The sequence below is a fragment of the Neodiprion lecontei genome, chromosome 4, assembly GCF_021901455.1.
Source record: "Neodiprion lecontei isolate iyNeoLeco1 chromosome 4, iyNeoLeco1.1, whole genome shotgun sequence".
NCBI classification, from domain to species: Eukaryota; Metazoa; Arthropoda; class Insecta; order Hymenoptera; family Diprionidae; genus Neodiprion; species Neodiprion lecontei.
Window position 1 is genome coordinate 36,389,314 of NC_060263.1, and position 26,237 is coordinate 36,415,550.

Genomic DNA, 26,237 nt, shown 5'->3' on the forward strand with positions numbered 1-26,237 from the left:
AGCCGTCCTGCAGCTGCACGTCGACGCGAATCTGAATGCCGTCATGGAAAACCAGAAAGGAACTAGGAAAAACAAAAAAAAAAAAAACAAACGACATCAATATTCGCCAGTCGTGTGAAGTTAATCGAAGAATTTTGAATTTTCGTAGATTGGAAAAGTTACCGTTTTGGCTAAGTTGAGCTTGTCGATTGGTAAACCAATAGAATGATTCTAATCAGTTGTGAAAAACCGGTAAAAATTAACCCTAATCGGGTCACATCTTGGTAGAATCGCATGACAGTCGCAACGGGTAAAATTTACCCCAAAAATGTAACAAGAAGATATCTAGGTATTGTTTTTAGAATTTCAGAAAAAGCTCTCTCAGTTTTCCTAACCAAAATTGAATGTCTCAATATTGTAAAAAAGATATCGACAAAGTTAAAGTAACTGCCAAGCATGTCGGAAAAAGGCCTTTATTTCGCATAAAAGAATGATACCACGACGCCCATTTCCACGATTAAGAGACTCTACGACGTGTTTAAAAAAAAATGTTCAGTGTGAAATTCACCACCACCCCACCCCCATTCCCTAAATTACCAATTGCGATTTAAAAAAACAAAAAAAGTAATAATAAACAACAACACAACAACAACAGCAACAACAATCATACGAGACAGAAAACGAACTTTTCAGTTGAAAATCCATCAGCCGACACAACGTATATATATTCTCAGTACGTTATATACACTCGTGTCTGGTGTGTAATCACGTCATGCAAGAAGGAAGGAAGGAAGGAAGGAAGGAAGAGCCTCAAATTGAGAACCTCGATGTGCTACGTGACGCAAGTGAGCCGCGAGTTGCTGCAGAGGGCGTTTGAATGGATGAAGGGGGTGGGGCGGGGGGGCGAAGGCGGCGTCGGAGGGGAGGTAGGATCGGGCGATTTGGAGGGGCGTGAACGGGGGGGTTAGTAGTCGGGCGGCCATCTTGGCGAGGCTAGTCGGAAACCAACTGCCGAGCAGTGAGGGACGGTGAACGAGACAAGACCCGATGTGCTAGCCGAAGGAATTTTTGCGCTTCCGAGCCGAATTGCCGCTGCGTGCGAGAGAGGCTGAGTGATAGCGACAACGAATACACCACGGGGTTTCGAGTACATATTCGAAAGCCTATTTAAGACGGATAACCACACGTTATCGGAGAGCCTGACTATTTCGAGGTCAGCTTTTCTTGTCGGCAAGTTTGTTGGAGCGGTTTGGCGAGCAAGAGAGGGAAGGAGAAAAAGAGAGACAGAGAGCTAAGGCGAAAGAAGAATATATAAGGCGAGATATAGTTGTGAGAGGCGTCGGGATCCAAAGGGTTGATTATAGAGAGAGAGAGAGAGAAAGTGGTTTTGACCCTGCTGATATCGGATAAAATCGTCGATACGTCGGCAGCTGTATAAGAGGGGTAAAATTTAAAAAAAAAAAAAAACCCGAGAGAAGGAGAAGAAAAAGAAGTGCAGTGCCAAGTCTGTGATAGTATTTATTCAAAAAACGAAAATAATTAAAAAAAAAAGATTTAAATAAAACTAGATGATTGTTTGTTTAAAGGAGAGTTAAAAAGTAATAATAATAATAATTATCAACACCACAACAACAACAACAACAACAAATTTAAACAAACAAACAAATATTTAGTCGAAACCACGCGAAGAATAGATAGGATTTATATTTATTTATATCTGTGATACCCTAACTGATATATATTATAACCTACTTGTTGAAGAGGTGTGTAAAAAAAAAAAAAATAAATAAAAAAAAAACGAGGTAATAATCGTACCAACGGAAGGAGATCGAGAGACGAAAAATAAAAACGAATCACCAGCGTAAGCAGGTATCCACAGAAAAAAAAGGGTATATACATCAAAGGTATTTAAAAAAAGTGAAGGAAAACAATAAAAGTTCTACCACCACTTCTACCGATCTGACGTACAAAGAATTAGACGGTGTTTACAACACTTGTATTTAATCGTCAGACCAACGCAGAACCGAGACCCGAAGAATATAAATATCAGTAATACCTGGTTGATGTAAACGGTTTTAATTTTCGCTGATTTTCCGTTCCACCTTTCTCGCTCGGAGAAATAAAAAAAAAAACAAAAACAAACAAAGCAAAAAGAACCGAGCATAAAAAAAAAAATCGCTCTTGTAAATATATCTACGACTGACTATTATTTTTTATAATTGTATTATAATATTATAATTATCGATTGGTATCGGTGCAAAGATTTAAACATTGGAGAATAAATAAAAATTGTATATAAACAATTTAAAGAAATCATACTATTATCGGCTGCGTTTTCGGCCTTCGGATCGTTGCGCGTCTGATAAAGAGTTTAGAAGAGGAAGTCAAAGAAATTTAGGCTATCAGGACCACCGGAAGCAAAAGAAAACACTTTTTCAACATCTCGCCGAACAAGATGGTCGAGAAAATATTGGAGGAACGTGAAGACGGGCGGCAGGAGTCCGGAAGAGGTGAGATATTCAGATAAACATAAGAATCTATGTATTCGTCGCCTTGCTTATATTTCATAATCTCGTTGACACGTATACATCAATTTTGATGATATTTGCTGTAAGCAGAAGTGCTAAATATTTCCGTCGTCCTTTCCACACTTCCCGTTCGGAGTGTTTTTCGGTATATCGTTATCCGATCTCGGGGCGGGTCTCGATAAAAATCCTTGAGTTTCAAGGATCGACGGATGGATCGTTTGGTTCGATGATTAAGTTAGCAACTTTAACGACAAACGATACATCGGGAGGAAAATTTAAATTATGTACATCGTTCGTTGCATATAATATTGTAATGATTTTTCGAAGAGTTTGCTTTGCAAAGAATATATTTATATTTTGTTAATTGTAATGGTTTAACCAAGTTTCAGACATTCTCAAATGTCTAAAGTAACGATTTTTCCCAAACATGCATCGTTTGCAATAAAACGTTACTAACTTCATAATCTTCGATGTTTAGTAGACCGGCACACCGGTAGCAATTGTTGCCAAACAACTGACTACGTGTTAGAACGAGCCTCCGTCTTCCGCGAATCAAGTTCGCTTCCCCCCCCCCCCCCTGCCTTTATCTCTATTTTTGATTTTCCTCTTTGCAAAATTTCCGAGAAGCTTATCTAAGGCAGAAAAGAAATAAATTGCCTTTGTTCTATTTGCGTGTGCGAGGGTGTATACACTTGTTGTCAATGCGATGGAGAAATATGGAGAAAGAGAGAAGAAGAAGAAGATGTAAAGAACATGACGATGATAAAGAAATTTCTTTGAAGAATCAATAGTAACGTTGCGACGGCCGACGCGAGTCGGTCCGTTTATACTATTTTTTTTCTTCCGACTTTCACACCTTGCGGGGGAAGAATAAAAAAACTGTCGAAACGCGCAGAAAGACTCGCTATTCGTCAAGTATCGCCGATATAAGGAGTTGACGGACAACATAATGGCTTGTCTCGATACCCGAAGCGATTACGATCGCTGTCGGACGCTCGTCAAAAAACTCCACCAAGTTCAAAAAAGGAAAGAAAGAAAATAACGTTGGGTTGAAGTTGGTAACGTTATTGCAACGGAACGTGTCGAGGTTAAATTATTATTTCGCTACTTTGGGATTGTTTAATACTTCGTAAACCTTCACGAAGCGAAGACGTGAAAACAATTATCTCCTTGAGTATTATCAAGAAATTAAGAAAATAGGGATTTTCTCCCCAATGTTTCATTGCCTTAACCTTTCGATTGAAGTTGGTAACGATAACAAAAGTGTACGTTTAACGAAAAATCGCTAGTTTATTGACGGGATGCAGTTCCAAATTTGGGAAACAGCGAGTTTTCCTCACAACAACGTATCGCTGCATTATAACGTTATTAATTTCAACCTCGTAAGAAAGACGAAATTGTAAAAAGGGGCAAAGAAAGAGAGACGGAGAGCTTTGTAACTAGGAGATAGTAAGGTTACGCGAAATATCTGCGACTGTCTTTCCTTCGCTCCTCGTTTGTTTCTCTTATAAATGATTTCGGAGCAGATGTGGGTTAGTCGGTACGTGCCTGTATATGGCTGCCGAACAACGGAAGCTCATGGCTGACGGTGCCACGAATACGAAGGACAAAGGGCCGCCTCCTAAACCAACCGAGGCTGTTGCGCAAGCCCCGAGTTGCCAGGCTTAAAGGGAGTCTCCCGGCCTGCTTTAAAAGAGACAAAGGAAATACCTTGACGAGAGACTTGCTTCCGAGTCCGAAATAAACCATTTCGGCGTTCAGTGTTGCTGCAACGAAGGTGAATCCTTGAAGCAGATTCTGTCACAATTCGGATATTACAAACTTTTGTCTCGTTGTCATTGAAATTCCATTATCATCTGCGAAATTCGATTGTTCTATTTCTTGACAATAAATTGACGTCCTGTTTTTGCCATTTCGATGATTCTCGTTTCATTGTTCTTACTTTAGAAGCGCAAAATTTACTAACGCGATATAAAGATTGAGAAGAAGATAAAGAGAACAAAAAAACCGTGTTTCCGTACGGCTCGTATCGACGCAGAGAGTAAAATTTTGTAACGCGTATGGATGTGGTGTAGGAAAGACTTTCTAGTGTCCAGATCTTGTATGTCGTTCATTGACCGGTCATGCTTGTGAGAAGAAGCGAAGCGTTTATTCTCGATCTCTGAATTCTATCGTCGTGTGGCGCTGAGAAAAGCTGGGTTTTCAAGATGAAAAACGAAGGAACAAAACAAAAAAAAAAAAAATGAGCCAGGTATCTCAGCAGAGAAAGAACGAAAAAAACCGATCCAGCCTTTGACGTCGCACACTCGAGAGTGAGTTGCCTCATCATTTGGCGCACCCAGCTGGCGTAAAATCGCATAAAAAACAGTACAATATTATACTCGTGTAACTTACAATTTTTACGTACCTACTTGTATCGCGGATCGATTTTTATCGTCACCTAAATACAGATATTAACGCGTAGAGTGTGACGTCTTTCAACGTTACACGCAGCTGCTACGAATGAGGAACTTAACGATATATACTTATAAAGAGATAAACTTGCCGGTTGTTTACTAATCTTTACGCGCTCGATCTAACGCCACGTAGATTAAGCAATTCTCTGGTGGTCAATAGTTCGTTCAACCTTTCGCCAAACTCTCCAACTAACCCAACCGCGATGTATCGGGTAACTCGGAGATATTAGAAGGTCTCTCCGTGTGTGTTTGTTTGTTGTAAAATAAAAATCGGAAAAGAAGACTTTGCTTGTCTTTCGCGCTGATGATTACCGGCTTCCCTGTACATCATTCATTCATTCATTCACTCGTCGATATAAATTTTTCCTCTTAATCCGTATCGAGTTTATGGCACAATGTCTCTCTCCCCCCCCCCCCCCCTCCCCTTTTTCTTTTTCTTTTTCTTTTTCTTCCTTTCTCTCTATGCATATGCGTAGGTTTGTGTAACGTATCTTCGGATTTGCAGTCGTCTCGCGAGGAGATCGTCAGGCGTCGTTTTCTGTGCCAGTCACTGAACTCTTGACTAGCTGCTGCTGCTGGTTTCTGCTGCTTCGTTGGTCGTTGTGCCGCAGCGGCATTAACAGACCGAGAGAAGTCGTCCGTCGCAACACAGCTGAGCGTTTCTCTGCAGAGAAAGAGACTTCGTGTGTACGAAAATACATTTGCTTTAAATAAAATGTCGACCGTTTCAACGATGAAATTAAATGCAACCGCGACATCTTTTAGATACACCGAACACGGTACGAGAATGAGATAAAGAGAAAAAAACAGAGCGTCAAATGAGGTTGTTGGATGATATTTTCGAGTTTCATTTCGAAGTATATCATTCGTTAGACTTCTCCCCCCTGTTTTTCTTCTTTTCATCGACGTTTCGCCATTACTCGCCGTATAAAACTTGGGGAATTTTTTTTAATTTCGAATCCATCTTTCGTTATATACGCGTGTAGTTTTCTTCCTACTTCCGTTTCGCTTGGAAATAGAAGGAACCAAAAAGAAAACAAAAAAAAAAAGAAAAAGAATTAAATGAAGTACAGATGATGTAAAAAGTCGAAAAAAGAAAATGTGGCGGGGTTGAAAAACAAAAAAAGAAATTTAATGCTCCGCAGGTGGAACGAACGGAGTTGTACAAAATGGCGACTCGATGCCCCTCCGTAAGTTATAACAGTTAGCGGATACTGTATTATACGCTCTCATGTGTGCGTACGTACGTACATAAGGATAACCGAGCGACTGACTGACTGGTGGCTGTTCTCATTCCAGTCGCAAGATTTCTCTTTAACCTACGCGAGCGTTTATAAAACGAGTGAACGAACTAAGAAACAAACGCCCACTGCTGGGTGCATGCTCCTCGTACCTTGCCTTGCCTTCCCTTCCTCTGACATCGCGATTCGCGTTCGCTAAGCCGGTTGTTAGTATATCATGCGCGTTCGAAAATTTGTTGAGAAATCGATGAGTCATAGGCATACGTATAATGTATAACCCGCGCCGAGGCATAGATTCTGTTATAATAACGCGAAAGGAAGTAGAAGGAGCAAAAAAAAATATTAAAGAAAAAAAAAAATGAAATAAAAAAAGAGACACAAGGCAGAAATTAGGAGAGAAAGGAGAACGAGGTGAGGTTCTTTGGACTCTGTGAAAAGGAGAGGAAAAAAAAATAAGAAGAGAACATTCGATGCGGAGAGAAAAAACGAAACTTTGGATAAATTTTTGCATTCTATCAATCTTCGTCGCGTTGTATGCGGTAGGAAATGTAGGAATTATGCTTTTCTTGCTTCTCCGAAGGAAAGAAATTTTTCAAAGGAAACAAAAAAAAAAAAATGCTCCGTTAAATCGAACACGGTGATTTATTTTTGAAAACGTGTAAACTTATGGGAAGTATTTCTTTGACTTGCGGAAGTCTCGAAATAGATCGTGTATGATACGTAATTCTATTCACGTTATGATATACAAACTCCTCGCGGTGCTCGTCAGAGAGATATTACACGTCGTGATGTGTGCTGCAACGCTGGGAGATATTTTTCTTGCAGTATTTGGGTATTCATTTTGCGTATTGAAGATATTACATTATCGCACGTTAAGGAGAAAGAGAAAAACGTTGATGATATTGTGTTAATTTTTTACGACGAATTCGGAAAATCAATTTCATGTACAGGTATCACTTCCTGTAAATGCAGTATAATTTTATAATGTTATAATGTATCGCCGACGTTCGTTGCTAGTCTAAAAACAGCGCCCCCCGAAGCACGTGGTGAATTTGTTGCTAACCCGACAGCCAACTTGACCTGACCTGACCTACAGCAGATCTAAAAGCGGTTCGTTGGGGTCAAAGATCTCAAACTGAGCGTCGAGTGTTTGGAAAAGATTGAAGAGAATTTAATGGAAATAAATTGTACAAATAAACGAAGAACCTGATATTTAAACCACGAACAGATCCTTTAAAGGTGCGAGTAGATGATTATAACAACTGCTGCATCCAGCTTTTTAAAATTCTTTTTTACGTGGTGATAAAGTTTTTATTCAATTTATTATCCTACACACACACACCGTATACGACTGTTGCACGCGGCTATAGCAGCAAAACGTTTTTCAGTCTCTAATGCATTCGATAAAGGGAACAACGGGGGAAAAACGCAGCCACTCTCAAAACCCTCGGAAGAGTAATTTATCACATGAATTTCAATTTATCAACGTTTCGTAATTAACCTCTGATAAAATAAAATGGCCGTAGTGTTTAATGCTCTCGCAAGAAACGACTCTTTGCCTTAATCTTCTAACACGCTTACGACCCAGAAAAACGATGTCACGGGAATTTTCCCGTCCCTCGAGCAACCGTCGAATCGCAGATTTCGCTCAGGGACCCGAGTTTCGTTCCAGGGAAAAAATTTTCCGGCGTTTGCCAATTTCCGCCTTTTCAACTCTCTTTATTATTATTATTATTATTATTTTTTTTTTTTTTCTTCCTCCCTCGCGTTTTCGTTGTAACAGGGTTTCGTCCTGACCGAGCTCTACCTAATTCCGTTCCTCGATCCCCGGGGACGAGTCCCTGCTCAGGGTGGCGTCAGACCGGGAAAACCGGGAAAAAGTTATTTTATCGTTGCATCCCTCCCAACAATCATTGAAAAACTCCAACCGCGCTTCGTTAATTCAGCCGAACTTGTTTTTAGAAATTGGCAATACTATGTAATTTGAATTTTTATCCTGGCCATCTTCTCCTTTCTTGTATATAATTTGAAACCCCGTTGGTAGTAAAAGCGGATCAACGTTTTCGTAAATTCGGTAACAAAAATTTAAGAGATGTTAAAATTTTTTGCGGGAAAAATCAGGGAAATATTGAAAATTTATAGAAATTTAATTCAGCATAATTGTTACTATCCTCCAGCTGCTACGAGTTTGGAAAATTTTTAACCGCGTTTAGTGTACGTTATTTATAATAATTTCTTCAATAATACCGAAACATTAACGAGTTTGAAATTCGTAACGTGAATTATCAACTAAATATCGAACGTAGTTATAGAAAATGGCATCTAAAAAGTCGAGTTATCAAATTGTAATTTTTTTTTTTTTTAATCTTATTTTATTTTATTACCGGTTTGCTGGATTTCAGTCAATCTTATAAAATGACGAACTAATAACGATCTTACTTTTATTTTGAATCGTACAACATATTCGTTAAAGCTTACACCAACTTCGACCTTACGAATCAAAATGCATATTCTTTTTCCAGTTTCGTTTTTCAATGCTGGTGCTAAATTTTTTCTTGGAAAACGTAGCGAAGGGAAAAAACCTCTTGTAAAGTCTTGTTAAATAATTCTTAAGATTATCCCGATCATACAGCGATGAGAGTGCAGATGTACAAAGAGGTTTTAAATTATTTTCTGTATTATCATTATTACTACGAAGCTATAGCATCATTTACTAGCCAGGCTGTTTTTACTCCTTTCACTTTTCAATGCGACCGCACGAATATAACACACACACACACACACATGTATCGGATAGAGAAATTTTCGCGGTTCTTCGTCGCTGCACAATGACTCTATTTTCTGTTTTTCCTATCATTATAATATCCTCTTTGTCGCCTCGCATGAGACACGTACGTGTAATCTCCACACCGTTTGAAGCAGCGCGTGTGTGTGTGTGTGTGTGTGTGTGTGTGTGTGTGTGTGTGTGTGTGTGTGTGTGTGGGGGGGGGGGGGGGGGGGGGGGGGATATAGAGAAGAATGACGCCATGTTTATTATTATTTGTTATTATCTCATCGTTAGCACGTGTTTCAGCCTCGTATTTATTTAAGACTCTGGTCGTTCACAATTGCACCCAATTTTTTTCTGTCTCGTATTAATTCTATTAACTCCCCTCCCTCCCTCCCCCCCCCGCCCCACTTTTTTTTTTTTTTTTATAACTCTTCATAATTTCCTCCGTTCGACGACGATGTTAAAAAAAAAAAATAAAAAATATCGCGTGTGGACGCGTGGACGAGTAATTATTGCGTCTTTGTAGTTTGTTCTGTAGGCTTTATACGCTGCTTAATTTTACCTACTTTTTTTAAAAATATGTATGTATATTTCATTTTTCTTTCTCTTTCTTTACTACCGCCGCCTGTTTCAACTCCGAAGCAGTCGTCCCTGCAGTACATATATCACACTGTAATTACTAACACCGTGATTACTTCTCTAATTAGTAAATCATTAGTCTATAATGAATTATTAAACTGTTATACTATTTAAAGATCGTGTATTATCTATTCATCCCTCTACTCCACCTTTATACATGTATATTATAAATATTACACAATCGCCGATGATTTAAAATATGCAACGTTTGTCGGTTCGATGAAGTTATCTACGTTCTCTCGTTATTTATTTTCACAATTGGCTTATTGTACTGTAAAAAAAAGGGGGGAAAAGAGAGAGAAAAAACAAAATTGAAAACTTGACACCAGAATTTCGACTTGAGAAATTTCGCTCCCTCTCAGTGACATTACTTTTGATTGTTTTTCATTTATTCTCATTCGATTACTAAAGTCCCTTTTTTCCGAGATCTCTTCACTCGACGAAATTACGGAGTTGTGACGGATAACAAATGCCACGGCCCCTGATGACCAATGTCAAGTGGTTCGATAAATTTTTATTATCCGACCGAGAGAATGCTGCAGACAGTGAAAAAAAAAAAAACGCAGCAAGGTGCAACGTTGCACGACAGTTTTTTTTTTTTTTTCATTCTCTTGTTTTGTACAATGGCCGTCAACGACGCAACACGTCCTCCTATAACGCCGCAGACTTGCAGCGTCTGCGTCTTCTCTTGTTACATTGCAGGTCTTGCACTCTTCCAGACTTGCACGATAATCTATAATTATTAATGTCTGGTGTTTAAAAATTCCCCACAATTTCCTTCGCTCGGTATTACGTTTCATTTGTTTGTTTTTTTTTTCTCCCCCCACACTTGATACAATATTTTACATCAGCGAATTTAAAATGGTATTATAAAGAAAATTTTCGCTGATTATAATACAGTTGGATCGTATCGTCGGAGGTAGGATAATATAAACGCACGATTCAATGTTGCGCTAAAAATATCACAATGTGTCATTGTTTAATATATATAACAATACGTAACGTGCGGGAGTTTTCTTTCATCGACAATTTTTCACATTTAGTATTATTTTATGCTGCACCGTTGAACCGGCGATCGGGATCCAAAGTCTCAAAGATCAATGGATCGCGTTGTTCATGATTTGTATGTAATTTAAAACACCCATTCAGCTTCGCGAAGACTGTATTAAAGTAAAACAGATAAAGAAAAATAAAGGGTGACTAAACGTGCGAGTATGTTAGACAGCGCAATTAATTAACTAATTCGTAAAAATTGTGCCTTTTTACTCTCGTATATAATTACTGTGATAATACATTTTTTTAAAATTATTTTCCGCTTACTATTCATAATACAAGATGCGATTATTGCTGGTGTACGTACCAATAATTAACGAACAAACGGAGGCCCGCTATTTGGCGATATTTTTGTGAAATATTTGCGAAAGCGAATTGAAAAATTAGGAATTTGATAAAAGGTTGAAGTTGGTAAGGTTAGAACGGCGAAAGTCAGATTAAAATAGTTGTGACTATTGTGCATCTGTAGGAAATACCTTCGAAGGTGTTGCATATTGTCAAAAAATGAATCCCACATTGATCATACTATTATTAGTATTGTTATTGTTTATTTTTCTTTAACAACGTTTTCTCTTATCTCTCGTATGTTGAAAAATTAAAATATCATATAAGGGTGCACAGCGGACGTGTGTTTCGTTGCGAAAAGTGTAACAATTTTTTTTTACACATTTATATTTGTTGGTTGTCAAGGATGGCACTCCAGCTTTTATGACCGAACCTTTTTCATTCATGTACTCTCTTGACGAACTTAACCTTTCGTTCGATTGTCGTTGTTTAATCATCTTATCAAAAGTTTTCCTCTTTTTGTTTGTCAGGCGATGGCGGTTGCAGGGAAATCGCGTCCAACGGAGAATCCATGAGCGCTGTTCAAGCCCGTCAAGAAGAAGCCAGGCGAAAGAGACGCAGGAAGAAACGTTCCGGTTCGTCTCTTGTCTCATCTTGTTTCCAAGGTTCGTAAAATTCACATATCGTATCTCACCGGGGGTTTAATTTTATGTAACTTTTTACGTACTCACTTCCGGTACGAATGGATTATCACTGTCGTCATTAATTTATATACAGAGCAAAAGCAATTCAAAGGAACAACGAGCGCATGGGAGTTGGTAAAGAAAAATAAAAAAAAAAAAGAAGAAGACAAGTATAAATCGGGGCAAATTTGGAGTGAAATTGAAAACAAGGAATCGTGGGAGGGAATAATTCTGTGAGAGAAAATTACCCGAGGATTCGGTTTTAAATTCTAAACCCTGGAACGAAAATAAATCAAACTGATCGTTGGTTCCGAGAATAGAATGCGGATTCTCTTACGGTGGGGACAAACCGAGACGGTCTTACGCACATCGGGCATATTGCATGGGTCTGTTTATAAACACCGGAAGTTGCACGATATGAAGGAGGAGGAGGAGAGAGGATCGTTCGTCGCGTGGTTAGGCTGGCATCTCGTATCGTACAAATTGACCGCCTTTGTCGTCCCCTTATAAACGAATTTAAAAAGAAGTAATACTAATAAAGATAATGACCAACCGTGTCTCACCGGGATTGATAAAAAAAATGTTTTGTAGTTATACGTTGTATGTAAAATCGGAGCGGAAATTGCAAAGCCTCTGATTCAAGAACGCCTCAAAGTTTATTGTCACTTGTCTTTTTAATATCGTATAACGCTTACTAACAGGGAAAAGAACCAGAATAAACGACTGGAAATTAATTTTAGTATCAAACGAATCGCGTGATACGTAATAACAATGGACGAGAAGTAACTTGGAACAAAGCTGCTTCGGTGGTGTCGACAATGCGACTAACAAATCTATACGGCAGGAGCAAATAGTTCCACGATTCAGATTAAATCTGTCAATAAACGTAAAATCTGTGTTTGATTTTTACCCGAAGCGTTTCTACGGTTTTCTTTATCTCTTTTTTTTTCTTTCCGTCGCTTTTCTTACCGCGTGGATAATTGTGAACCGAAATTCTTGGAGCTTGCGTCGAGCGAATCAGTCCGTCACGACAGATGAAGAAAAGAAGAAAAAAAAAAAAAAACAAAGAAATGAGAGGTCTGATTATCGTGAGCAACAACAACGAGCACGATAATAACCAGACTGATATTGTTGTTTATCAAATGCTTGTTGTAAAACACTGCATGGAGTGTGATGTAATTAAAAAAAAAAAAGAAAAAAACAAACCATCACCGGAATACAACTGTATCTTTTACCAAATTTTCCTGTCAATACGTAGAATTTTGATTCTCGTTTTTTCTTTCATTCTTTTTTAAATACTTGAAGAATTCCATTCGCTCACCACCCTCGACCAACGCATATTATCTACCTTTATACGTCATACGTATGTAATGTGATATATCTGGGGAGGGAGGGAGAGGAGCGGAGAGGAGCCGGCATTATCGGATTTCGAGTATGCCGAAGCGCGGACGTCGGGTGTGGGTGAGGGGGGTGGAGGAGGGGGGCAAACCAGCAGTTGCTAGGCGCTCGCGGGTCGCTATTCAACCTGTATACATACATATACTTGTATACATTCGGCGCCCGCTGCTGTTGCTGTTGCTACTGCTGTACAATTTCACGGAATACGCTCTAACGATGAGCCAGAATCGTGTAGTCCTTCAACGAATTCCCTCCGTTGGTACATGCGCATCCCACAAGCCTGCATACGCACTGTTACACGCACACGCACACACACATACGTACGTTTCAGCCTTCGACCTTGACATTACAAAGAGGGATTAGAGACGGTATGTATACCTATATATGTATACACGCATGTACGTTTCAGCAACAGCAGCAGCACGGCATCGGGTGACTAAGGTGACCGTGATCAATTGAACCTTTTGAAATTTTCTCCTACCCCCCCCCCCCCCCCCCCACCTTTTTTTTAATTAGATTTATTTATTGACGTTAACTGCCGCTACTAATATTGCACTCGTATTGCACGCGTGCATTCAATTTTGAACTAGTATCGTTGATTTTAAAATTCTTTTGAATGCGAAGGAAACGTTTATCACTCACGTGATACGGTGTATTATGTACGTATTATCAAGTCTGTTGCTTTCTCGTCAATTTATATCATGTGCGAAGTTGTATACATACCCGTGTAGGTATGTATGCGCGGAGATAAGATTACATCATTGAAGGATCTGTTAAATTTTTATTCATCTCATTTGTTTGGGTTTTACACGTTTACAAACTGTGGTGGGATAAACGGTGAACACGAAAAACGCACACACACACGCGGAACGTGGCAGTGAAATTTGAAAGAAAAAAGATGAGTGAAAAAAATTCAATCATTGTTTGCCAAAAGGATTAGAATGCGATAGTGAGTTATCTTACCGTAATACGGCTTATTGATGTAATTTTTCTTTACTTTTCACTTCGTTGTACGGTTAAATGAGGTTGATGTATTTATCTGCGAATATTTTTAACTTGTGACACTAATTCCACTATCCTATCGTTAACCCTTCAGGACATGGGTTATGAGATTTTCTCTCATGCTCAACGTAGATCTCAAATATCTTTTAAAATTCAAATGGAAAGACTACTTGAAAATTTTTGTATCTTCCTATAATTTAGTTTTCTAGATACACATTCACTAAAAACTGTTTTTTTTTAAATCAAAATTGCGAAAAAAAATAATTTTTTGGAGAACATGAGATTTTTTCTCATGGCCAGAGTATTAAAGGGTGAGAGATTTTAGCTTTCGTTTCTTTTCGGCCTAGTTCGGGTCGTTCCGTAGTATGCGTCCGCCATACTTGTTTACATGATACATATACCTAAAGCATAATTGTGTAATGTTGTGCTGTGTTATCTGCTTTCAAAAATGTACAATTTATAATTTAATTGTTGATATTCATTAAATGAATATTATTAAAAGGTGTTAAATAAACGTAAGTCAATATTTTTGTTTTATATATAACCCTGACAAATACATTTTATGAGTACTTAGATCTCAGTTATTTTGCATTGTGAATATTTAATTGATATTACTTTAATAATAAATTTGCGCAATTATTTTACCTTAAAAAACATTGAAAATTATAAATAAATGATATTTTCTTAAGAAAGCTGTATTTAAAATATACTGAGCGCATGCGCAGAAGCCATGAGATTTTTTCTCATGGCCAGAGTAAATAATGGCAGTCAAAACACCCATGTCCTGAAGGGTTAAATACGAATTTAGATATTATTTCTTTTAGGACGGAATGACGACGGTGTTGTATAATAAATATTGTTTCATTAGCTTTATTTTCAAGTCGCCGCTTCAAGCGATTCTGCTGAATTTATTCTCGACAGTTTTCAACGTTTATATTAAAATCGATTTTATGTACATATTACAGTATTCGTACAACTAACTGTAACAAGGAATACTGCACAAATGTTACCGCAATTCGATTCCTGCTTAAATAAGTTACATGATGGACTGAAATTTTAATTAGCGCCAGTGTCTAAATTTTAATGCATAAGTACATGACATACATAAACTCGATCGGTGATATTAATTAACAACTGGGAATTGAACGCGAATCGATGTATGTACAAATATATGTATAACCAGAAATGAAGAGGGATGAAGAGTAAACTGCGTATGAAACTTGCTTTTGTCAATTTTTTCTTTTTTCTTTTCATCTTTTTCTTGTATCGTTGCTACGTCTTTTAACTACCGAATCATAAATTTCCTAACTGTCACGAGTATGTATGTATGAATTTATATATACATACACGTATACATACGTATACATATGTGTATACATTATACAATGTGCATATACAGTCTAGTATATCAAAGAACGTATTTTCATCGCCCGGTGTTTGCTATAAAAGGAAGTCAGTCGCGAATGGCAAATCTCGTGACTATCGGTTAATTAGTTCACCCATTCAACGGAAGCAGTGATCGATCGATTATCTGGCGACAGCAAATCGATGTGTGTAAATTGCAACTAGACACGTTGATTTTTCATTTTATTTTATCGTATACGATTGCCGAGCTAATATTACAATGTCGGCTTATAATATTATTAAGTTATCCCCTTATCACTCTGCGGTGTTACATATATTGCGACTTGGACTCTCTGACTCATCTTAACATGACTTGTGAGCGATTAATATTGCATACTGCTAATGTGTGTCGATAGTGGGAACAAGCTGTAATGCAGATATTCGTGACGACGAGTGTCGAGGTGATACTGTTCGTTTTTTCTCTCAATTTTATTACAACAATACTGCTAATGTTTTAAATTTTTTTTAGGAAAAATGGTCAAGTCACAGGTCCTCTACGTTTACGAACAATTTCACAAAATTCTGACGAGCGTAATTTAAGTCTGTCGAACGGAAGCGGAACTCACGTTTAAAACTTTATTTTCTTACTATTTGGCAATTAGTATTCGTCTTGCGGTAAATTGCGAACGCAAATTACATGTACATATATTTTGTAATAAACGACGGAGAGATTATAACGCGAAACGAGTTTGTCACTTCGTAGAGATTCTTGATTAGGTCAATTGAAGGTTGTTCTCTTATTATTATTGAAACACTTGGTAAGTGAGACTGTACGAGAAGCATGGATGTGTGTGTATGAGATAGAACGTCGAGAGGAATCGCAATTTTTCAGTGGAATGTTCGAGCCAGCAAGGCGGTATGTTACGAAGGAAAATTTCTCACACTAGTCTCGCGAGTCGTGCAATTCTTCAGTGTGTGTGTGTGTGAGTGCGAAAAATTGCAAACCGTCGTCGGGAGCATGTAGAGCAGTTTCTCCTGTTTACTTTTTCAATTGTGGAAATCTTTCACACCTAAGCAACTCTGTGTTTTTCGTAATTCCGTGTATATATGCATATGTACATACATACGTCCTGCGAAGAACAATGTTCGTTATTACTGGTTTCCCTGACAAACAATCGTTTCTTGTCTATACGTACATTCTATCGTTAATAACATACACCGCCGTAACGATTCTTCGTTTTCTTCTTCTTTTTCTTCTGTCGGGCCTTTGACTAACTCCGCAGTGATAACACCATGCATGAGATACTTTTCACATTCTCAATATTCCTTATATGCACTCTCGAATTACAGATCAGATACGTTATTCCGATTTTCAAACTCACGCATTGTCATGCTTGCAATCTGATGAACAGTTTTTTCTCTCAAGATTAACTTTCGAGAACATTCATTATCGTCGGGTGTTATTCACCCGACGCGTGTCTTCTTTCATTTTTATATCCTGTTTTTGTTCTCATTCAATCTTTTTCTATATCTCGTCACCTTGTGTAGATCGCTTATATGTCGATATAATAAGATACAGTCGTTAAGTTGAATAATGCCGCTTAAGATTTTGCCTCTCACTCGCGCTTTGATAGGCCATTACCGGTATGAATTGATTGAATGTACGTATATACCTGTTATTTTTATTTTAAACAACGATGTGGCGATGTACAGAAAGTGCATAAATAAATTATAAGGTCAAAGAAATAGACGAGTTGGTTGTCAGTTGAAATATTGGTCAAGTATTTTTCAATTCTCACCTTTAAAATATATTGCTAAATATATATGTATATATTATTTTAATTTTTATTGTTTCAGAACTTTACAAGCTTACCGGTGAAGTTCTTGGGGAAGGAGCGTACGCTTCTGTGCAAACCTGCGCTTCCCTGTATACCGATTTGGAATATGCGGTTAAAATCATTGATAAAATTCCGGGACACGCGCGTGCCAGGGTATTCAAAGAGGTTGAAACCTTCCATCATTGTCAGGGACACGCCAACATCATACAACTTATCGAGTTCTTTGAGGATGACGAGAGGTTCTATTTGGTGTTTGAGAAAGTAAACGGAGGGCAGTTACTGAACAGAATTCAAGAGAGAATTCACTTCACCGAACGTGAGGCGAGCGAAATTGTCAAAGAGATAGCCAGCGCCTTGAATTTCCTCCACAAGAAAGGTAAGCGACGGAGTATGCTTGAATCTGGCGTGTGGAAAACTGTCGGTTCAAAACAATTGAACGGCGTTATTTATTCCCCATTTTATTTTAATGATTTCAGGAATAGCGCACAGGGATCTAAAACCTGAAAACATCTTGTGCGTCCATCCGGACAAGCTGACGCCCATAAAAGTTTGCGACTTTGACTTGGGCTCAGGGATTAAGTTCAACAATTCGCTGTCAAGCCCAATTGCAACACCGCAATTATTAACGCCTGTCGGTAGTGCTGAATTCATGGCACCTGAAGTGGTCGAAGCTTTCATCGGCGAGGTGAATTCTTACGATAAACGCTGCGACTTATGGAGCCTGGGTGTTATCATGTATATACTGCTGTGCGGATACCCTCCGTTTTATGGAAATTGCGGCACTGATTGCGGCTGGGAGAAAGGAGAGAATTGCCAGTCTTGTCAAGAGCTTTTATTCACCAGTATCCAGGAGGGTAGATACGAATTTCCTGACAGGGAATGGCGATGCATTTCGGAGGATGCAAAGGACTTGATCAGAGGATTGTTGGTCAAGGAAGCTCACCAAAGACTCAGCGCCGAGAGTGTGTTGAAACACCATTGGATTAATCCTGGACCAACAGGCGAGGAAGGGGGTGACAGGTCGCTGACCACTCCACAAATTATTAGGTAAGAATTTCTCCTCACCGAATGTATCTACGATTATAAACATTTTCAGTTCACGTTGAAAGAAAAAAGACAACAGCCACCCCGATAAACAAAATTTTGATAAAAAGTTTAAACGCAATTTATGTTTCTCCAATCTTTGCAGAAGGAATAATTCAGCTCGTGAATTGTCGGCATTCGCGGAATCCGCTATGGCTGTTAACAGAGTCGTTCTACAACATTTCTCAGTTAATTTGGAAGAATTGGCAGAGAATAGAGAGCCGAGATTATCTACGTCTTCGACCGATGAGGACAATCATCCGTACGGACATATGTCGGATTCCAGCAGCGAATTGTCAGAGCATGGAAAAAATTGCGTCACTCATTCCTCGAGCGAGTTTGACACACCTCGGGCAAAGTCGTGTTCCGTTCACTCGAGCATTGACTTGAGCGATTTGAAGATCATCGGCAGGAATCGACTCATTGGTAAGGAGTCTCTCAATCTGTTCGGGCTTTCACCCCCAAGCGAGAGCAGACTGATGCAGAGGAGACTCAAGGCGCGTTCAAGTCTACTCGAACGTCGCACCGACTCAATTGTAGCGTCGCCAAGTGGCTGATAGGCGATGTGATGATTTCAGATTTGGAAACTATGTCATCTTTTGTCGCATCTACTCGTATCAACGAAAAGAGAAGCTGAGAAATTGTTGATATACGCATTAAACAATGAGAGGAAATTTTTTTTTTTTGCTTTGATTCTTAAGGAAATTTGAAATTGTAATTGAAAATTTTCTTGTTCTGCGGTTGACGTTAATACGGCTATGATGATATTGTAGCCACTCTTCCCCTGACGTGGCGTTACACTTTTTCGGTAATTTGCTTTTAACATTTTTTATTTATTATTATTTTATTTTATTTTTTTTTTTTGTCACAGTTTTTGTTAATAATAAGAATACCTATGAAGTGGAAAATTAATTCTAAACTTGAGAGAAAAACAAAAATAAAATACGAGAGGAAAAAAGTTGAAAACATTACCGCCGAGGCTGAAATTATCTGATGCAAACATTCGACACAAAGTACCCACTGACACGTATAAATTTGATAGTGTTTCCGATTACGTACGTTTAAATTCAGACTTTGATATCGGTATATGGTAGATCTGTGAAAAATATGTACATGCATATTATTACATTTTGAAATTCTCTCACTACTACTACTATTCTACCTCTCTCTCTCTCGCTCTCCCTCACTTTTTCTCTGTCTTGAATATAATTGTGAAAGCCTTTTTACATTTCGTTATTTTATATGATAATTTTTATTCAATCATTAATGACCGAATTTTGTAAATTGTTGCCCGCTCTTTGGGAGCCCGGGGTGCACTGTAAAAGGTTTGCTCATTAGGAAGGTAGAGGGTAGATTTTAAGGTTGAAGCAGGGCAGAGTCGCGGTGGGCGAGAAGAGAGAAAAGAGCAATTTCGTAGGTATTGTAAGAAGATTGATAAAATTGTAAAATTATCATTGATTAATCGTAAAAAGAAGAAAGAAAAAAAATGTTGAAATTTGTACCTGTACCTTAAGGCAGATAATTGAAACAAAAAACAAAAAAAAAAGTAGATGAGTGTAAAAATATAAAAAGTGCAAATCAGTAGTAAAAGAGATAAACCTGTTGCGACGTTCGAGTCTCTGTTGATGATGAATTTAAAGATTTAAATCTATTAATTATTGTGTAATTATAGAATTTTAACGAATCAACTACCACCTTTCCAATGGGTTTGTACAACGCTACTTGATATGTAACATTGTAGTATATATTGTAGTTGAGACAGACACAGGGAGTTATTTTTGGGGATCATTCATGGGAGTTGGATCTGTAGTGCAAGTTTCATTTAACGGTCAACTCAGTCATGGAAATATATTGGCGTATTTCTTCGCAATATTATAAAGAAAAAACAAAATTTTTCAAACGATTATTATTATTGTTATTATTACTATTAATACTACTTCTGATACTACTATTAGACATATTATTAATAATATTATTATATTCTCAAGTAACAGTATTGTAGGTTTGTTCATTCTGGGTATGCAGGATGTGCCGTGTTGACTCCAAATTCGGAACTTTTGAATTACGTCCGTTGATCGTGTTTTTTTTTTTTTTTTTTTTTTTATTGGAACACTACCTTGCACTATTTTTCCAATTTTCCACCTTTCTTGCGTCTTTTTTTTCTGAGATACGAACCTGTGCATTTGTTGAGAAAAGAAGTCGCTAAACATTTTCGTACTATTGTATTACGGCGAGAGAAATTGAAGAGGTAACTCAGGGCAGGCCCAAGAGCTGTATAAACCCTTGTATTACACTTTCCATAGGAAAAAACCAAACAACAAAAGAACAAAAAATAAGTAGAATATGAACAAAACAACACTTACACTGGCACAAAAATATACTGTACAAATATTTTCACGTACTACAACTGTATTGTATTAACCGATGTTACTGGTTATCGGTTAGGTTGGTCATGACAAATTTGCACAGTTATTTACAAAACAGGGAAAACCATAGAAAAAAAATTATACGTTTAATACACACTGCGCAGTGTTGGAAAATTTCTGAGCGAATCTCTGTGAAATCAATTTCCGCCGACGTGACTAAACTTTGAGCAGGTGGACAGTTGCAATTAAACCAAACAACTGTCTTGTTTTATAAGTCATGAAATGACTGCTCAGGAACTGTCTGACAAAATATTCGGAGAAAGACGGGAGAAAATGAAAAGAAAACACATTTTGCAAAGAATAATAGCGATTGAACTAAGTTCATCGCCAGTTGGGAACTATTCTTTTATTTCCTCTTTTTCGAGTTTAAACTCTTACGATATGTTGTTTAATAATCATTGGGAATAGTTTCGAGCTCCAATGTGAATGAAAACTTGTCATTTCCTTTCTTTTTCTCCTCCCTTTTTCAAAATGAAAATATTTAATCGCGTATAATTTTACGCGAGAAATGTTGAACCGCCGTAGAAAAAAAAAAAGGAAAGAAAAAAAAATTAATAATAGCAGTAATAATATTAATAATAATAAAGGCCATAATACCGATTTAACGTTATTTCTAACGATTTTTGTAAGCGGTAAATGGATGCGAGTGACATTGAATGGGAAAGAAAGAAAAAAAAAAAAAAAAAGAAGAAAGCAGGAAAAAAAAATAACTACTAGCGTAAGCACTTTCTTGTATAGTGTTATTATGATGTAATTTTAAGCCTTCCCCTCGTTTATACCCAACGTGATCTTTAAGTTTTACGCAATGCCATAAAGAGGGACAAATTAATTATTAATAATCATTCATTCGTTTATAAACACATCCTTGTTGTACGCAGTCACATATTTATTTACATCTTTTGGACTTCAATATTGTAATAGGTTTATTTAGCAAGAAAATTGACAGTAGATCAATTTCTTACGTACTTGTACATTGCGTTTATACTTTTGTCGTTACTACAATATACATCTTACGTATATTTTCTATACCTATACGTTATCGTTTCCAGTGTCCAAGAACGGTTCTTACATCGTCGATACCTTATAGGAAGTCATTTTATTGCATCGTAATCAATACACTTGTCCCTCGATATTGCACAGCGGAAAACGACCCTCAACCTGAATATTGCACTTCAGTTTAATGTACAAGCTGTGTTAAGGAAAAGACAAAAAAAAAAGAAAAAAAATGAGGTGTGAAAGAGAAGAAAGAAATGTATGTTTTTTCTTTCGTTACAGTACGATTTCAGCAGTTTGTGTTGATCCGTTGTAACATTGTCATGTTGATATATAAATGTCCAATCAAGGTATGTAATCTGACTAACTGATCGTGTAATATTTGGGCTTGAGGACAAAGAAAATAAGAAAATTGCAAAACAGATGAAGTAAATAAATAGATTTTCATTACTTTTTTTAAATAACGCTCTGAGAGAGTTCGAGAAATAAATATGAAAAAATGAAAAAAAAAAAAAAAATAATAATAATAAAAAATCATGAGTCGTTTTTTAATTGGTTGTACGTTTTTTTTTCTTGTTTTTGCCATACTCCTTAATCACTAATCTTTCGTCTCGGAATTATCGTTATGACTTAGGTCTTACTTTTTTTTTTCTATTGAATTCATTTTTCCACTTCTTCGCTTCACTTCTGTAACCTCACTCATATTTTATTTCAAGCACATTATGTATATCTCTAAATTACCCTATATCTACATACATATAATGTACAGTCAGTCCTCGCGAAAAAATCGTCAAATAACGAACGAATGAGTAATACCTAATGATAATAATAATAATTGATCGATGTAAATGCTATGTAAATAATGATACTTTAACTCCTTGTACGGTGCAAGATTTTACGAAACTTAGTTGTGATAACTAGGAATGTAAAAAATTTTATCCTGATGCAATAAGTTCATAAAAAAAAAATCGTCGAATAAATCATAGCGTCAACTCTCTGCGATACTAGATCGTCTGACGATAAGTTTTTCAGGTTTTTCAATATAGTCCTGTGAAAAATGTCTGTTCCCGATATCACTACAACGCAATTTCAACACACATTATAATAATGTGTGAAATATTTACTCGGGAGCATTAAGCGACTAATTGCGTAAAATCTTGGGTTACCTAATTAATTTTACTAACTTCGTATGATATGTTGAATGGACTACGAGTGTACACAACAAAGAGCTATTAGTACACGCCTATATGATAGATATAGCGTACCCTAGTTTCCCAAAAAAAAGAGAAAGAAAGAAGAAAAACGAAAAAAAAAAAAAAAATACAAATCACATTTAGAACAAATTATTGCAAAAAATGTTGAAAAAAAAAGAAAAAAAAAACATTTAAAAGGAAAAAAAAAGAAAAAAAAAATGCCAAAAATATAATTTTTTATTTTTCATACCCGTAGACATACGAATATATTTTTGACGCTGGTGAAGAGATTCTTCGAGAAATGCAATCGTCGCAATATAAATAAATATACATAATAACATACATGTATGTATATGTGCAACGTGTGAAACTTTCGACCACTGCATTTCTGGGCGAAGGCATAATTAGTATTAGACGATGTTTTGTACTGGGGCTGCTTTGCTGAAGACCTTTGTTAGCGAACGAGGCCTAAAGGTGGATCGAAGTTATGTTCGAGTTGCGTGTAGAAATTTATAACAATGCCAAATGTCGCGAAAGAGTGAAAATAATTTGAAGGAAAAAAAAAAAAAAACACAAATTTCATTTTTAATGTTCAATTTGTATCTGCAAATGGGATACATAAATACACAGATGATATATCGTCGGATATTTTTTTTCTTTTTTTTCAAGGCTAGAACATTCTTCACGCAGCTTTTCATGTGTGTAGTAAAAAAAATTCGATTGTGTTTAAAAAGTGCAGAAGAGCATCAATACATAGAGGTATTTTTCAAGGCGCAACTTAGCGTAGTGAAACACAAATGTTGAGACTGGATTGTGAACGTACAAACTTTATTGTAAACCTAATAATAATAAATTCAAGATTTATTGAATTAAATACCGAAAATTTGAATGTTGGTTTTTTTTTTTTTTTTCTCCCGTTTCTTAACATAGCTCCGAAGCTCTTCGAGTATATATAGCTTTGGCTCTTCGACGAATAATTGATAAAAATGGTTTGCCCTTCCCCTTCCCCTTCGCTCCCTCTTCCCTCACCTCTTTTCAAAATCCGATGAACCTGAATGACGGAGAAAAAATGATTTAAAAAAAAATGGTATCTCCGGAAGGAAGGTTTGGTAAAAGAATTTTTCATTCACGTGTAAGGCCCTCCACCTCCTGCCCTCGGTTTCTTTCATGCATCATAAATAATTACTCATTTATGTACCATGTATATGTATGTACAATATATGTAACGTTTTTATTTTGTATAAGAAAAATAGAATCGCGCCGGCCCAAGAGAGAAAAAAAAAAAAAAAAAAAGTTGTGTATAATAGTCGACGAAAATTTGCAAAAGGATGTTATTATAAGTCTGGTAATGATTAATTGCCGCGATGAAAAATTGATCCAAGTTATGGAACGGCGCTTGACGGAGCGAGCATATATTGATATGCTGTGCAAATTTGATAATGGAAAGTGAGACGTATCTTTGATGCCCGTTGTAATAAAACTATCTTGCACCGTCTCATCGCTTGGTTCAGATTAAACAGTAATGTGTAATTATACCGGTGTGACAGGGCGACTTTTTTCATGAAAATATTGAAATTAAAAAACGGTAGCGCCGTTTAAGTTGCAAATATTGTCGGGCCCTTGAAAATTAGAAAACAAAAAAAAAAAAAAACAGAAAATTAACAATCTCATGTACATAAGACGAATCATTATAACCGCAAATAAGAAATGTAATAAATCTACGATAATAATGATACTATTAATATGAATATTTTTAATTCGTTGCGCTTTGATTTATAGATTTATCTTTATTTGCGAGTTTATATGTAAAGTTTCCACTTTAATAACACGAGCAGAATATTGCGTATATCTAACATCAAGTTTTATCATGAAACAATTTGTAATCGATTTTAAAATCGAATATATCCACTAGAATTAAATCGGAAACATTTTTCAACAAGAACGAGAAAAAAACTTTCTGTATCGCTTGTTTCGCGTTACTTTTGCTGCGAGAACTCAAGTCTCGCAATAATTTTCATACTTGTGATTTCGTCGCAACAAAAGATCGCAATTTCTGCACATAAATGAGCGTGAAATAAAATTATCATTATTTCATCCAACAATGTAATTGTTGAACGTACATCGGAAACTTGCTATAGTATTGTAACTATACAGAAACGCCTTATGTCAAAAAAAAAAAAAAAAGAATCGGCGAATTACATATGTATCGTATATGTACGTATACTTAGTCTACACTTCAGATCTAAAACGTTATACATTTCAGAGTACATGTACATATACATGTCAAAGGTTTACTAAGTGCAAGAACACAAAAAAATCGATGAAAATAGGCGGGGATAACGAAATGAAAAGAAAAAAAAGCAAAAAAATTAAAAATAAAAAAAAATTATAAAACCAAACAATTATTAAGATAATAGAGAAGAGATGTGTCTCGATGGACAATGTTTGATAACTACTATAGACAAATGACCGCAGTCTTATAATGTCCGATATCTATGATTAAATAGCTCGAAAATTATGCGTAAAATTGAAAAAAAAAATCTAAAGTTAAAAGAAGATCACTTGTCCGTACACAATGCAGAATAACGGTAACGACGGAAAAAATAAAAATTGTAGTGATTAAAAGAGTGCTATATACATTATATTTAACCGTAGATAAAACTCAGCAAAGAATATTATACTTTACATATACACGAAAGGGTGAGAAAGTTTTTGTATTGCATTGTATTGTATTGTATTGTATTTGTCGCAGATGAGAGGGAGTGAATACGGAGGAATATAATAAGTATAAAATCGTCCTTTGATTGGTAATGCAAATAATAACAAAGAAGCAAGCATTTTGTAATTTACAAATTTATCGTAGACTCTTAGGTGAAACTTACTTGTATTAGGAAACAGAATGCTTGACGATTTTGTATTTATATTGTATTTGTACTGCATTGCATTGCATTGTATTGTATTGTATTGTATTGCATTGTATTGAATGCCTATATTATTGCTTTGTTTCAAAGCAAAGTCGAAAACGAAGTCATAATTGCGCTTTCGAATTATCGAACGTACACGTGAGTCACGTAAAAGCAGTGGAAATGTGAAAGATACAAAGAATGGTGAAAAAAACCCGAGCATTTTATAGATACCTCTGGTGGTGCACCTAATCTAACCATTATTAATCGTACTTTAATTAATATGCATTATTAATGGGGATCAGTATCGAAAATAAAATGCAGAAAAATAATTGAAAAAAATACATAACTGAGAGTTTTATTTCGACAATCCTTCCGCCGTTAATTCGATCGCATTTTTTTCATTTAAAAAAATTATTACGA

General features: G+C 36.6%; 1 protein-coding gene across 3 annotated transcripts in view; it reads left to right on the forward strand.

The window, feature by feature from the left end:
- LOC107225318 (MAP kinase-interacting serine/threonine-protein kinase 1) overlaps positions 1–25,287 on the forward strand; it is a 95,194-nt gene extending 69,907 nt beyond the window's left edge. For 2 of the 3 annotated variants that reach the window (XM_046738486.1, XM_046738487.1), the window contains exons 3-6: positions 11,482–11,616; positions 17,236–17,592; positions 17,693–18,263; positions 18,406–25,287. In XM_046738486.1, the coding sequence (XP_046594442.1) occupies positions 11,482–11,616; positions 17,236–17,592; positions 17,693–18,263; positions 18,406–18,856 (1,514 nt within the window). In that variant the 3' untranslated portion in view covers positions 18,857–25,287. Of the gene's footprint in view, positions 1–959; positions 2,490–11,481; positions 11,617–17,235; positions 17,593–17,692; positions 18,264–18,405 lie in introns of those variants that run through there. The other variant, XM_015665743.2, reaches the window with a different exon arrangement.
- The last annotated feature ends 950 nt before the right edge of the window (positions 25,288–26,237 follow it).